This window comes from Danio rerio, chromosome 15, assembly GCF_052040795.2.
Source record: "Danio rerio strain M-AB ecotype USA chromosome 15, GRCz13ab, whole genome shotgun sequence".
In the NCBI taxonomy this organism is placed as follows: domain Eukaryota; kingdom Metazoa; phylum Chordata; class Actinopteri; order Cypriniformes; family Danionidae; genus Danio; species Danio rerio.
This window is the reverse complement of record NC_141035.1, coordinates 32,632,016-32,648,550: the sequence shown is the minus strand read 5'-3', so window position 1 is coordinate 32,648,550 and position 16,535 is coordinate 32,632,016. Positions and strand designations below refer to the sequence as shown.

The following is a 16,535-nucleotide window of genomic DNA, read 5'->3' as shown; positions in this document are numbered from 1 at the left end:
GCTTAATCTGGCTAAGCTAATACCCAAAGTAAACAGATCCTTATTAAGATGTGGGGGATTCATATTATAATTACATTATCAAAGCTACATGTATATCCACACACATTATTAACATTGTACATGACTTCTTGTCACATTTAAGACACAAACACAGCAGTACAGCGACACTAGAGTGGCTTTGAGCAGGAATTTCTTTCCAAGATTTTCTGTTTGCAAATAAGCATGATAAATGATTAACTGCACTTTTACAAACATCAAGAAAAAAAGAAACTGAAACACTCAAAATTATAAATGGAAACATAAGAAGATGAATTTTGTGTTAATATGTAAAATTCCGCAGGGAACGTTGGATAGCATCACATAGGGAAGTGATGATATGTGCCATTAGTCAATTAATGTACTAAAACATGTAAAAAGGGTACATGAAAGGAGTATTCTAAAATCAGCAAGGGACATGGGACTCTGGTTGTTTTACTTATTTGTTCTGCTGTGTAATGTTAAAATAATATAGCTGCATTGAGAAATAAAATCTTCAAATTTAACTTTAATAAAGCATATAGTCAGACTCATCAGATAGCAATATATTTGAATTAAAAGGATTTCATAAATTTTATTTTTGTTAAGATGCTGAGAAGAAGCCTTTTTGCATTTATTTGATCTAAAAATTCAGTCTTATTGTGAAATAATTGCATATATTTATTTCAGTAATTTGTGTTATTGTCATTTATATTATTTCGTAAAATATTTAGTGTTCATTAATTTTATTTTTGTTTTTATATTTAATATGAATCTATTTTAAATTATTAAAAAAAGACTACAGTCACAGAAATTAACATAGAACTGTAATTTTTGTAACAGGTAGGTATAAAATCTAAATAATAAATCTAGATTTAATTAATAATTAAATCTAAATAATGTTAATTAAGTCAAAGTTTTTTGCAAATTATAATGAAAAATCTTTCATTCATAAATTTTATTTATTTATTTTATTTGTTGATTCATTTAATGATTTATTAATTTATTTATTGATTGATATATTATTTTATTTTAAAGTAACTCATACAGTTACCTTAGCCGTAACATCGTCATGTTAAAAATAAGGTAAATAATCAGATTACTGATGACCATGTAACTCCACAGAACCACAGGTCTGTACAGGTTGTTGATAAAGATGAGACAGAGATGTATTCATGAGCTTTGTTAAATCAGATGGTTGGCCAGGTGGTCCGCAATGGCACCCTGAGAAGGCTTGACACTACAAAGTGGCATAATCCAGCACTGCAGTGTATGGAAATGGCGAGACAGATGTTTGGCTCTGCAAGCTGGCCAATCACCAGCTGTTAACCTCCTGGGCTCACAGGCAGGGATAGACAGAGGGAGCCGGGTGGACTTCAATACAATCCCTGCTGTGACCAGCCTATTTTCTGGGAGTCTGGTGGGAGCTATCTAAGGCTTTTTTAAGAGAAGTGACCAAGTGCATGGATGTTCTTAGCAGCTTCTTTAAAAAGTATATGCAGACTTGAGAGCTTCTGGTCAATGAACGTATATTTTCTGTTGTAACTTACCATGGATTTACTAGATGTAGTAGGAATGAGTCTGAACAGAAAGGAAAACATTTCTTTCTAATTCTAAATAAATATATAGACTTTTTATCTATTTATTTATTTTGTGCTGTTTTGTTTCGTGCTTTGCTTTGCTTTTTTTCATTTCGATGTTTTGTTTTGTTTTGTTTCAGTTCCTTTCCTTTCCTGTCTTTTGCTTAACTTTCCTTTCCTGTTTCGGGATTTGATTTGAGAATTTTTTATTTATTTATTTATTTTTTGCTTTGCTTTGCTTGAGTTTTGTTTTGTTATTTGTTTTTTCCTTTCCTTTCCTTTCCTTTCCTTTCCTTTCCCTTCCTTTCCCTTCCTTTCCTTTCCTTTCCTTTCCTTTCCTGTCTTTTCCTTACCTTTCCTTTCCCTTCCTTTCCTTTCCTTTCCTTTCCTGTCTTTTCCTTACCTTTCCTGTTTCGGGATTTGTTTTGAGATTTTTTGTTTTGTTTTGCTTTGCGAGAGCTTTGTTTTGTTTTGTTTTCTTTTTTTTCCTTACATTACCTTTCCTTTTCTTTCCTTCGTTGTTTTGAGTTTTGTTTTACTTTGCTTTGTTTCCTTTGCTTCGTTGTTTTGTTTTGGGTTTTGTTTAATTTTTTCCCTTTCCTTTCCTTTCCTTTGTTGTTTTGTTTTTTTTTTAGTTTAGTTTTGTTTTGTTTTCTTTCCTTTCACTTTGTTGCTCTACTTCACTTTGTTTCATTTGGTTGTTTTGGGTTTTGTTTTGGTTTGGTTGACAATCCAGATTATTCCACCAATAATTGATTTTCGAAACTCCTCTGAAGTTAAATATTGCTCTGACACACAACATACAGATATAAGGATGCTCCATAATCATTCAGATTTATTTATGCAACGATAAAACAACATACATCATTTGAGCTCAAATAGACCTTAATAAGCGGTCATAATAAATTTATTATGTTTTAAATGGCTAAAATCCCTGTGGTTGGAAGGATAGTAGCAAACCATAAATATTTAAGATGACATTTGATTCATATTTTGGTGCTACTCTTTGATTCTTGAACAGAGTCTTTTTATGTGACATCAAATGATTCTTGTTTAAATATTTCTGACAAGAATAATTATAAATTGTTGGGATTCTGAAATCAACAGAAACATACTAGAGTGTTTTCTTTTCAGGGAAGAAATCAAAGAAAGCCTTTAAGTTTTTTTTTCGTACTTTGTAAACATTTACACACCTTTCAATCAAAAATTGCAATTTTATGAAAAACAAACATCAAAAACATCAGTAATCATTGCATAAACGTTCATTTTATTAAGATAAATCTAATACTGCCACTTACTAAAAAACAACAAGTGTTTGACTATAAATGTCCCTGTTATTTATCCACAACTGAAGGCTTTTTTCATGTTTTGTTTTTGCGCAGCGGGTACCAGTTCGCTGGCCTTGAATACGGGTCCGAGTGTTACTGTGGAAACCGCATCACGAGCGCCCGCATGAAAGAGGAGGAGTGTAACTTGGACTGTAAAGGTGAGAAGGGCTCCATCTGTGGAGGAGTGAGCCGTCTGTCTGTCTACAAGGTGGAGGAGCTGCTGCCTGGACAGAGGAGATGTGAGTTTAACAACACACAACTCACAATCACAGAAACATGATGGATACAAAATATTATATATATACAAACAACCTTAAATAAATATACTAATAAAAAATAAAAATACTAATATGCTGCTGTCTGGCACAGATGGAATAATTAGATAAAATAAATTGAACAGTAAATACATTATATCGGAGGATAATATCTGCACTAAATGCAGCTTAGTGCACTCAGAAATTGTGTTTTTCTGCTTGTTCAAACAACTTATTTAAAATGAGCTACAACGCATAATTCCGGAAATTGTTTGAGGAAAATCTTATTGCTTCATGTTTAATCCACTTCAAATTGTTAAGTTAACTTAGTTGATTTGTGTTAGGACAATATAAATGAATCGTGTTGAACCCTGCAGTTTTAACAGATGTTCCTGACATTTGATAAAAGTTATGGGTTTGATATGAGTGGATTTTTTTTAAGTACATAGCCTAATCTAAGAATAAAAGCAGTATTTTGTTTACTCATACATTTATTTATTTATTTAATTATTTATTTACTTACCTAATTGCTTATCTACTTTTTTGATAATGCTATTAATACGTAACAATCTATGACAACATATTGAATTCGGTCTCCATGAATGAAAGAATATTTCATCTACCAGATGAATAAATATAAACTATTACAAGATTTGGAGTTTCATTTAAAAAAACAAAACAAAAAAAAAAACTAAAATAATAGTATAACATAACATGATTTTGGATTAAACCAAACAAACAAATGCTTTCTGAAATCCTGTACCAAAACATTTTGAATGCATGTGTTGAACAGTTAAATATCTTGCTTTCTTTTACTTTGTGATTTTTAGAAATAATACTAAAAAAATTAAACAAAACAAAATACACACAAATAAGAATATAATAGAATAAAAAAAAAAAATGTTACATATGTATGTATGCATGTATGTATGTATGTATGTATGTATGTATGCATGCATGTATGTATGTATGTGTATATATATTTATATATATAATTTTTTTATAAAGCTTTAAACTAAATAAATGAAACAAAATAAATTAGAATAAAAAATATAAAAAAAAACTTCAAAGCTTTGGACAAAAGCTAAATTAAATTAAATTAAACTAAATTAAATTAAATACACATACATAAGAATAAAAAATACAATTAATTACAAAAAAGTTTTAAATAAAAGCTAAATTAAATACAATTTAAATTAAATTAAATTAAATAAACACAAATAAGAAAACTAATTTTAAAAGTACATATTTGAATAAAAAAACTTTATAAAACTTTGAATAATAGCAAAATTAAATTAAAATAAATTAAAACAAAATGAAACAAAATAAACATAAATAAGAATAATTAAAAAAAATACATCTATGATTAAAAAACATTATAAAGCTTTGGATAAAAGTTAAATTAAATTAAACTGAATTAAATTAAAATAAAAAACATAAATAAGAATATTTTTTAAAACATATGAAAAAGAAACTTTAGAAAGCTTTTGATAAAAGCAAAAATCACTGTATATTTTATCAATATTTTTATCACTTTTTGTTGTCTAAATACATTATTTGTGATATATTTAATGACATAAAAAAATTATCTGTACATATTTTTTAGTTATAAAATGAAATAAAAAATCTAAACAAAAAAATAAATAAATTGCATAATGCTGTAGATAAAAGCATCCAGCAGCAGCAGCAGCAGCAGCAGCAGCAGCAGCAGCAGCAGAAGACACATATCTGAATGTTCTCCTGAGCTCTGCTTTTGCAGGTGTCTGTAATCCTCAGATGTGGCCATATGTTTGAAACTGCTCTCTTCCACATGCTGCTGCACCTCAGTGTTTTGACCCAATGTCCCTCTGATTCGCAGGCCAACTGGATTGAGCCCAGCACAACACTCTCACACACAGCTATTAAACACACGCCATATGTTTAGTGGCCTAAATTGAAAAAGCTATCCATTGTAGCAGATAATAATGTCTTGTTAAGGGGGATTTGTGCGTCGTTCAGGCTGTTGGTTTTAAGATGTAGGGAATGCAACAGAAACGCCATAAAGTGGTCTCTGAATGATTCGCTTTCATATCTAATGCTAAAAACGATCATGTGAAAGAGACACAAGGGGACATTTGTAATGCTTTAGATTTTAGTTCAGTTTTCTCTTTAATTTGAGTTCAAATTTAGCAATTTTGTTGTGTGTTTCTTTACATATTTATTAGTTTGGTTTGCTTTTTTGAACAGTTTTCATTCATTTTTAATCTTGGTTATAATAATTTTTTCATGGAGATTTTATTCAATTCTTAAACTGTAAACAAAAATATCTAAATAGGTTTTTATTTGGTGGATACTTTCATTTTTGTTTATTTTATTTGACTTATTTTATTTATTCTAGTTTACTTGTTTTCATTCATTCATTCATTCATTCATTTTCTTTTCGGCTTAGTCCCTAATTTAATCTGGGGTCGCCACAGCGGAATGAACTGCCAACTTATCCAGCACGTTTTTACACAGGCGCAACCTATCTCTGGGAAACATCCACACACACACACACACACACACACACACACACACACACACACACACACACACACACACACACACACACACACACACACACACACACACACACACACACACACACACACACACACACACACACACACACACACACACACACACTACAGACAATTTAGCCTACCCAGTTCCCCTGTACCACGTCTTTGGACTGTGGGGTAAACCGGAGCAAGGGAGGGACGCAGGGAGAACATGCAAACTCCCAATGCCAACTGACCCAGCTGAGGCGACAGCATTACCAACTGCGCCACTGCATCGCCCGTTTACTTATTTTATTTTACTTATTTTATTTTGCTTATTTTATTATTTTTTATTATTTTACTTATTTTATTTATTTATGTTTTTTCTTTAATTTTTAAAGTTTTCTTTTATTTCCTTTTCTTTATTTTATTGTATTTTACTTATTTTATTTTATTTATTTTATTTTATTCTTGGATGACATTATTATTTAATTTGACTAATTAATTTAACCGTTTATTGTATTTTATTTACGAGTTAAAAGTTAAACTTAGGGCGACACGGTGGTGTCCTGAGTAGCACGATCACCTCACAGCAAGAAGGTCGCTGGTTCGAGCCTTGTTTGTGTCAGTTGGCATCCTTCACAAAATGTTTAAACGGGTAGATGGGAGAGTTGGAGAGTTAAGACGCAGACGGCATCCAAGCAAGAGAAATAAATAAAACAAAACAAGCTATTCCATTGGCCCAACTTCTACCCCAACTATCCAAAAAGAAAAATAAATCAATTATTGGAAAAAAAATATTCATGTCTCTGACGTACTACCTAACCTATACACTAAGATAACAGAAAAACAAAAGTACAGTGGGCAGAGCACGCCCCTAACCTAATGTGTCTAACAAAAGTGATATTCAAACCTAACGTATGCACAATGTATGTTGCGAGACATTATTACCTGTCGCACTCTCCAACCTCAGATGTGCATAACACTGATGGTGGACAAATGGAGAATAGACAAAAAAAAGTGTATATATATATATATATACCGAAATGTAACACACTGACTGAATGGACTGAAATGATTCACAGACACACAACACAACACAGAAATTCACAGTGTCCCGGGTCTCGCGGGTAGCATCCTGTCACCACTTTTATGCCACGTTGGCAGCGGCTGAATCGGAGACAGTATGATGTTGTCAAGGGGGACACGGCAAACAGCTGGGCAGCATGAGCCAATAGTAACCAACTGTAGAAATGAAAATGGGGGAAGAGAGAGAGAGAAACTGATGAAAGGAAAAAATCATGATCAAAAAATAGCATAAAAATGTAACAGCATTCTAAAAAAGTTTTGAAGTGTCAGTCCTGTGTATTTTGTTTATATTGAAACTGTTCAGTGAGTATTACAATTATTTATTACATTTTAATTACATTATCATACTTTAAGATATGTAGGAATTCAATTTAATTTGTTCAAATTTCCACAATCTCCACTATTTTATTTTTAAAATCCATATTGACATTTGTTTAGTCATTGCATATGAATGTAAAAGAGCTTTATAGCTTGTATCCCATAGCCCATATTTTCTATTTCTCCATACCTGTATCAGTGACCAGACTCTTGTTTTAGTCTAGTTTTGGTTCTAGCAAGGAGATCAGAGGCCTGTGTTTCTGCGCTGCACTTGAGTCTGTTTTAATAGGGTTTGGTTTGATGTTGTGGTGCAGCTGTGGCTCATTTACAGCCTCACAAACAATCATGTGATCCCTGCAAAAGCAAACTGCGGTCTGCGGGGCCTCTTCATTTATTTGGAGAGGTAAACAAAAGCCCAGGGGTTTCGCTTTCTGAGTACTTGTTTACTTTGCAGAGGTGACAAAGTGTCATGAAGACCCGGCGAACACCAGATAAAGCTGAAACTACATCTGCTCACATTTATTGTCTGGCTTGTTCTGCTGCAGAATCAGTTATGTTGAATCAAGGCCGACTGGATATTAGCTGTGGAGACATTAAAATAGTTATAGAGAATGCACATTTGTTGTGATAGATGAGAAAGGTGATTTAAATTAATTAAAAATTCTCCAAATTCAAATACTCCATTATACACTAATGGTTGAAAAATCCATGTTATTTTACAAACAAATGTAGCTCTTTTAGAATTTCTATTTATCAAAGTAGTATTGCAGTTTCCGCAAAGAAATATTGGTCATTCATACAAGCCCTCTTGCTGGATGCTTAGTAATTTATTTTATTTTATTCAGAAATAATACATAATAAATATAATATACATAAAATACTAAATATAAAAATTTTTAAAAAATGTATGAATTCATAAATGTCCTCTTGGTGGATGCTCAATATTTAATTTAATTTAATTTAATTTATTAATACATAATAAGTATAATTCCCATAAAATATTAAACATAATTAAATAATTAAATAAATAATTAAATAAATATATAAAGAAATAAATAAACAAATAAAATAATATATATAAATAAATAAATAAATAAATATGTTTGTAAGTAAATAAGTTTTTAATTTTTTATTCAATTAAGTTTAATTTAATTGAACTTTATATGATTTTATTTATAAATAATACATAATAAATATACATCAAACATTAAATTTTAACAAAAAAAAAAAATTATATATGTCCTGTTGGTGGATGCTTAGTTTTTACATTTATTTTATTTTATTCATAAATAGTGCATAATTCATAATTCAAAAATTCATGAATTCATAGATGTCCTCTTGGTGCACGCTTGGTTTTTAATTTAATTTAACTTTATTTTATTTTATTTTGTTAAAAATAATGCATAATGAATTTAATATACATAAAATATTAAATATAAATAAGTAAAAATTGTATTTACATTTTTATCTTAACTTATTTAATTAATTTAATTGAAATTATAATTTTTTCTTCTTTTAATTTATGAAAAGTTTATTGAATTTGTTGAAAACTATAATTTTTGTATTATTTATTAATAGTTAAAGGTGCAGTATGTGATCTGCCAAAATGCTAACTGCTTAGCATATTATCTTTGGATGGCGGGGAGGGACTGTGATTCAAAGCCACACCCAATGAAATCGCAAACCCGCGCACTGCGTCACAACAGCAGACAGACAACCCACTAGTTCATGTCATTCGCCAGTTAGTGCCAGCGCCGTGCAGGAATTACATTTATTATTAAGCCACACTTACATGCTATTTCAGAGCGAATATTCAGAGTAGCATGGTAAGCAGGAAGGCTGTCATTGTTCAAAAATGACCCAATGTGAATATAAAAACAACATCAGCTCAATAAAGCAGGTAAGGGCGAAATAGCACTATTTTCTGATGTTTTGTTGTTAAACTAAATATAAATCTATCTATAAATCTTTATGGATGCTGTAAAAGGACCTTATGAAACTGAAAATAATCACATCAATCGTTCACCTGGAGATTTCAGTGGCTGAACAACATGTCTGTGCATATAAGTCATTCATAACAACACAATCTAACATAAGCTCAGCCTGACTAAAATAGTTTTAAAACAGAACATTACCTTTCTAACAGTAATACTTCAGCCATGGTGTCGTCCTTCCTCCAGCGTGCTAAAGTAACTCCAATATTGATTCAGGTTTTTAAAAGTTTCAATTCAGCATTTTATTTCTCCCGGTCTGTCTCGTGACCGCGCGGCCGCTTATGCAGACGGGCATGCGTGAATGGCGGATCTGCGTGAACAGATGCGCAGAAGTCCGAATCTACATTTGCTGACGTACAGTCTGACCTGCTTATCGGAATTATGGGAGATGTCGGTCCGACTCTATTTAATTGGATGAGCATTTATTTATTTTTTTTACCCAGAATATAAAAATACATATAAACACATTTAGATCATTTACTGTCATCATTACTATTGGACTGTGAAGAGACTTTCAACCAGCACAACAAAAAAAAGCTTCTGAAGACAATCTCCTACTGCACCTTTAATATTTTCTGTTTTTAATTTTAGCTTTTTGTAGTTTTTGTCTTACATGTTAATTATTTGATAATTGTCCTGTTCTATATATTGATATATTGGTATATACATTGAAACTTTAAATAAATAATAATAAATAATTAGTAATTTAGATAATCCAGGTGTTTTAAATTTCCAGTTTCAACAAAAACATTACACCAGACAAATGTTTTATATTTGGTATTAACAGAAAATAATGAATCTTTTTCAAAGAACCATATCATATTAGTATGAGTATGGATCAATACTTGTTTTAAAGCCATAAAAATATTACTAATATTTATGTTGTGTTCATCTACTATCAAAGTTTCAAAATCAAAAGCCATTTGAAAGCAAGAAGCAAAAGCATTTCTCTCTATTCAAGAGCACCTGCTGAAAGAAATGTGCAGCTGTGTCTGAAAAGGGTTTAGGAAAAAATCTGAAGCACGTCATGTAAAAAAAAGCAGAGTTTATTCATACAGTATAAGAAAGCGCAGTTTCCTATTTCTGTGAAATGTGGCTATTTTGCTTTTCACTCATTACCCATACAGCCAGTTTCCTTGAACTGTATGAAATTTTTTTAAAGGTCTGAGTTTTTTTTCAGCGTCTTATACTTAATTACGCTTTCACTGTAGCATTTCAGACCTTACAGCGATGAATTGAGCACAAAATCTCATTCCTGCATTATTTTCCTCCTGTCAATCAGCATGTTCTGCATTTATCTGTGCTTTCAGACAGGAACGTGCGCTACCGAGGCTGTTTCAAAAAACCTGACAACACCACCGCAGCGTCCCTGGCTCACGCCGTCCAGCCAAACCTCACCTCGCAGTGGTGCATTCAGACCTGCATGGATCAGGTCAGACTCTCTTCATTATATCAATAGCAGATTCATGCCATTGGTTCTGCTGTAGTTCTCGCTCTGCTACGCTCACATCTGATATTTGATTCCTTTTTCTCAGCACATTCTGTTTGTTTCGGGACTCAGAAGGGATTTATTAAACAGGATAAATTATCTTTAGACTGCAGTCTAATGACAAGGCTGATACAAAGTTTTTCTAGCACTTTTATCAATGGCTAACAGTTTTGCATATTCATCTTGTACGTTTCATCTAAGACAAAGTTTGAAAAGACTGCTGTGCACCCACTTATGTACACTTTTACATGTGTATTTAACAGTCTATATGCTTATTTAGCTGCTAATAAGAATAAATGTATCACACTTTTCTTTCTTCAATAATCAGCCAAGTCTTTTTCAGCTGTTTTTCACATAGATCTACATTTGTCACATACATTCAAAACTAGTTTCAACCTCCAAAATAGACGTTTCTACTATATATCTTGTCCGTCTATACTTAACTGTTTCAACAGGTGTTGCCTCTTTTCTCATGCATGCTTGTGACACCTTTCTAGTTTGTCTCTCCTTTCTAACTTTACATATACTTTGATTACTCTAATGGTAAATAAGTCTACAAGAAGATTATATACATACAATTTAATTATATAGGTTAACTTTACACTTTAAATAGTAAAAATCTACTTCATAAAATTATCAAAATTACCTTTTTGATAAAAAAGTGCTGAATTTTTAATTAGCAGAAATCCAGCAATTTAATGTTTATCTTACAACTTTTCATTCTGGAAAATTGTCATAATACATTTAACAGTTTTTTAAACAGACTTTTCATACATGATCTTGTGGTAATTTACCAGTAATTTTCCAGGAACGTTGGTATGTGTACTATTGACGGACTCTGCTGTGGATTAGGTTACAAATGCATAAATACTCTTAACATACAATCTGTAAACAGACAAATCAATAGTGATCACATAATAAAACAGTTAGTCACAGTTTGTGTCATGCAACATTATTGATTGACCCAATATTGTCAACAAAGCGTAGTCTTATATATATATATATATATATATATATATATATATATATATATATATATATATATATATATATATATATATATATTTTTTTTTTTTTTTTTAATAAAATAACCTGCTGTTGGGTTATTTTTACCCAATCCATTGAGTTGTTAGGGTTATCCCAAGAATTTGGATTACAAAAATAAATAATTTGTTGGGTTACTTTGCCAAAAAGTGACTTAACCACTATACAATAAATTATTATTATTATTGGGTTGATGTCTCTTTTTAGTCCTAAAGGTGAACATAATGGCCGAATATCTCAAATATGTTTAACATTTCCTTAAAAAAAAAAAAAAAAAACAGTGTTAGACCCAGATTTTGTGATTTTTTTTTTGCTGTTTTTTTTTTTATATCACTCAAGCTTCTTTTCAACATTTTAAATTAATGCAAGCTCTACATTTTAAATGATTAGTTTTTTTTTTATTAATTTACAACAAAAAATAATACATATATGCTGGACTGTTCCATAATGGATATTTTATTTTTTAATAGTATTATTAAAAAACATTGCATTATAATAATAATATTATATTTCATTGTATATTAAATAATATTTTTAATTACGTTAAAATTGTATTTGTTTAACTCTTACCACACAAAATATTGTAGAAAACAATGTTTTATATATATATATATATATATATATATATATATATATATATATATATATATATATATATATATATATATATATATATATATATATATATATATAGGTATAATTTAAACTTCTAGATATTTATTGGGGCCCCCAGATTTCCTGGGGCCCTAAGTGGCCGCTTACCTTGCTTATTGTTTAAATTCGTCCCTGGTTAGACCTTAAATAAACTTTATAATGCAAAAACAACATTACTTAATATAGCTGTTCTGTGTCAGTTAAATCAGTTGACTGTTAAAATTCAAAATATTTAACCTAAATGGTTGAGTTATTAAATAATAAACCAAACAAAGGCTAAAAATAACCCAACAAAGCACCAAATATATAACTCAACTGGTTTAGTTATTAATAAATAACCCAATAAATGTTAAAAATAACCAAACAAAGCATCACATTTTTTTAACTCAACCATTAAGATATGTTAGATGCAATTTGAGAGCTCTCTCGTCCTCCATATGTGTGCTTCTGAGATGTTCAAATTCCAGAAAAGGAACAGAATATTACATGTGACTTCAGTAGTTTAGCTGTAATAATTTGAAGCTCCAAGAACACTTTTGTGCACCAAAAAACTAAAACCAATTTTGATCATCTATTTCTTCTCTTTAGTGCCAGGTCAGGTTGTGTGTGTTTACTATGGGCAGTATGACATATTGCTTATTAGTTCAGCAGTGTGACACGCAAACATCTTATTGTCTGTGCCCTGAACTGGCATGGAAAACAAAGGTGAACAAAGTCATTTTTGTTGGTTTGCATGTTTTTTGAGCTTCATATCATTACAGTTTTGTCAGTTTAGATAATGATTAATCTGCTAAAAGCTTTGCTCTTATATATTGATTTAACTTTGCAGTTTCTCAGTCACAAGTTCTTCTGTCATATCTAAACTCCAAAGATAACATCGTTTTAAAAATTAGGCTTAAGTTATGACATATTCACATTTTTCTTGTTAGTTTTTACAGAATTCTCAGACCCCATCAGGTCCTTAATTTTGACTGTTTTTTCTTTTTCTTTTACTTAAGTTATACTGCTGCCTGGATGGAAATGTAATACCATAAAAATACAAATATTGGCCAGATCTCTGTTGAGAATGAAATTTAGGGTGGGTTTGCGATCCTCAAGCTGTCAGTAAATATGGCCTTTAAACTTGAATGTGTCCCTGAAGAGCCCACATTCAGTCTGTAATCAGTCCTCTCTGACACGTTATTGCTTTGATTGCGGTATAATTTGAGCCCTTTCTATCAGATGGTCATGCTTTGTTGCACTCCAGCACTACTAGTAGGCTCAGAAGGCTATTATCATTTAACCTCATGGTTAATCAGCTGTAGATCATATACGGCAACGGCCAGAATGATTTTTATTATTTATGGAATTTCCCATTTTATTAGTGTCTACCCCTACCCCAACCATCACAGTAATGTAAAAACAGATCTGGAGTCTTCACTATTGGTATATCTGATTAACCACGAGAATTGTTTAAATTATTTATTAAATTTCCCATTAATTGTTTTTTATTAACGTCTACCCCTACCCCAACCCTAAACCCAATCCTCACAGTAACGTAAAAACAGATTTGAATCTGGAGTCTTCTCTATTAGTATACCTGATTAACCATGTTGATCGATGATAACAGCCTTCTGCACCTACTAGTAGACACAGAAGGCCCCTACTGGCCCATATCTATCATCTGATAACCACTGATAACACCCATTCAATAGTGTGATAACATTTGAAGGGGGTGGATTTAGAGTGATAAACTGTATCAATATGCAGTTTATGTTACTAGACTGCTAAATTATTGTGCAAGAACAATAGATTTAGATTTGTGACCATATACATAAGTGCACCAAGTTGCAATATTTGTCTAGTTTTTGCAAAAGCTAAGCAAAACTGGTTTAGAAAATAGTATTATGAAAGAAAACAACACAAAACTTAACGGGTTGATTGAAGGCATGTGTCTATGTGTGTGTGAGAGAAAGAGAGTTCATTTACCACAGGAATGGGTTTGCAGAGATACCCTACACTAACTAGGAGTGACAGATGCCTACTTGAACCAACTAAAAGTTGAGTGATCAAATCAATAAATGGAAGTTGCAGTAATGTCATGTAATGTGTCTAAAGCTTGGCTCACATGGAGGGATTGTTTTTTGTGTTTGTTTTTTAAGAATCCTAAATGATTGCAGATTGTCAGACTGCACGAAAGATCTATATACAATATGTGGAAGATCTCGGTTGTCATAATGTCTGACTTAATGACAACCAAGACAAGCAAAACAGGGACACACAACAAAACTCACCTGGTGATTAACATCATCCATTCTTAACAAATTCACTATCCTCCATTCTGACATGATACTTCAAACATCCACACACTGTAGTGGTCATATTGCTCGCAGCATCCTCAATAATAGAACAAAAAAAAAGCTGTTTTGACATTTTCCCACATTGGTTTGAAGTTGTTGTGCTCATTGCGTCATCAGATTCAACCCTTCGATTGATTCTTTGTTTGACACTTACGGCAACAGCTATTAAGTGGCGATACGGTATCAAACCCATGATCAAAGGCCACAGATTGTAGCTTAGAATTGCAGGAATCTTTTAGGATTCACCAAATTTGTCTAACTCATGGCTGAAATTGCAGTGTGAGCAGGACTTAATTTTGCCCAAAGTTTGTGGAAATTCATTTATTTATTCTTTTTTTTTTCCGGATTAGTCCCTTTATTAATCCGGGGTCGCCACAGCGGAATGATCCGCCAATTTGTGGAAAATTTGATAAAATATACAGTGCCTATAGAAACTCATCATATCCTGTGAAAATTCACACCTTCTAAACCAAAAGATTTAAAAGTTATTTGGAATGTGATGATTTGATTTTAGGCTGTATTACAAATACAGTAATTATTTCAAAGTGGTTTGATGATTTTTTGATGGCCACAGCCATATCACCTTGCAGCCCAAGACCGGTTACTTACTGAAGCTAAGCAGGTCGGAGCCTGGTCAGTACCTGGATGGAAAACCACTTGGAAAAACTAGGTTGCTGTTGGAAGTGGTGTAAGTGAGGCCATCAGGGGGCACTCAACCTGTAGTCTGAGTCCTAATGCCCCAGTATAGTGAAGGGGACACTATACTGTCAGTGAGTGCTGTCTTTCGGATGAGACGTTAAACCAAGGTCCTGACTCTCTGTGGTCATTAAAATCATATGGCACTTCTCGTAAAGAGTAGGGGTGTAACACTAGTATCCTGGCCAAATACCCTCCTTCAACCCTTCCCCATCATGGCCTCCCAATCATCCCATCTACTGTATTGGCTCCATCTCTCTACTCCACTTATAGCTAGTGTGGGGATGAGCGCACAGGCGCCGATGTCCTGTGGCTGTTGTCGCATTATCCAAGTGGATGCTGCATACTGGTGGTGGTGTGGAGAGACCCCCCTCATGATTGTGAAGCAATTTGGGTGTATGGCCATACACAATAAATGCACTATATGAATAAATTCCATTTTTATAGACACTGTATATATTTTTTTTTAATCTCATGAATTTTGCTTGATTTTGCATTACAAATCCTGCCGGGACTGATTGACAGCATATTCCCTCTGTGTTTTCAGGAGTTTCCTCTGGCCCTGGTCAGGAAGCCGGACTGTTTTTGTGGTTTCGCCACTCCTCGATTCACCCTTCACGAGCCATTAAAAGAGGAGCTCTGCGCTGTAGAAAACAGCAGTCTGTCCACCCAGAGCTCCCATCAGCTATTTCTCCAGGTCTATCAGACACCTGTTCAAGGTAAGACCCTCGTTGCTCTTAATAAATAGCTCTGTGCTCACATTACCCTCCTCACACAGGTTTATTCTTCTCACACTGAGCTCTTCAGCCTTGAGATATGTGGTAGAATTAAACTTGTTCCTGCTTCAGCTGCAAGCTTTTTCTTTGGGAGTTCATGAAAGAATGTAAAAGTCAATGGCCTTTTGGTATGCTTAGCTTGCCAGCAACAAATAATAGCCTAAGGGCACCCACATATCTGTAAAGTACCCACATATCTGAGGCTGCTTAAAAAATATTAAGGAAGGCTGAAAGGAATGAACAGCTTGTGTCTTGAACAGCTTGTGCCTTTGTGAGCGGGTTTGGGTTGCTAACTAGTGGAAATTTTTGCTTTTGACAGATCAATTGAACAAATGAGTGAATAAACAGATAAATAAATATAATTATTTATTTGATCCATTTTAAAGACTATAACATTATGGGAAAAATTTTTAGATAATTGCACCAATATATTTTACATT

At 32.3% G+C, this 16,535-nt stretch overlaps 1 protein-coding gene across 2 annotated transcripts in view; it reads left to right on the top strand.

The window, feature by feature from the left end:
- wscd1a (WSC domain sialate O sulfotransferase 1a) overlaps window positions 1-16,535 on the top strand; it is a 69,968-nt gene that overhangs the window by 41,066 nt on the left and 12,367 nt on the right. For both annotated transcript variants that reach the window (XR_015508208.1, NM_001441488.1), the window contains exons 4-6: window positions 2,978-3,162; window positions 10,408-10,529; window positions 15,867-16,038. Coding sequence is in view for 1 of the 2 variants with exons in the window: in NM_001441488.1 (NP_001428417.1) it covers window positions 2,978-3,162; window positions 10,408-10,529; window positions 15,867-16,038 (479 nt within the window). In the remaining variant the exon portion in view is untranslated. The remainder of the gene's footprint in view (window positions 1-2,977; window positions 3,163-10,407; window positions 10,530-15,866; window positions 16,039-16,535) is intronic.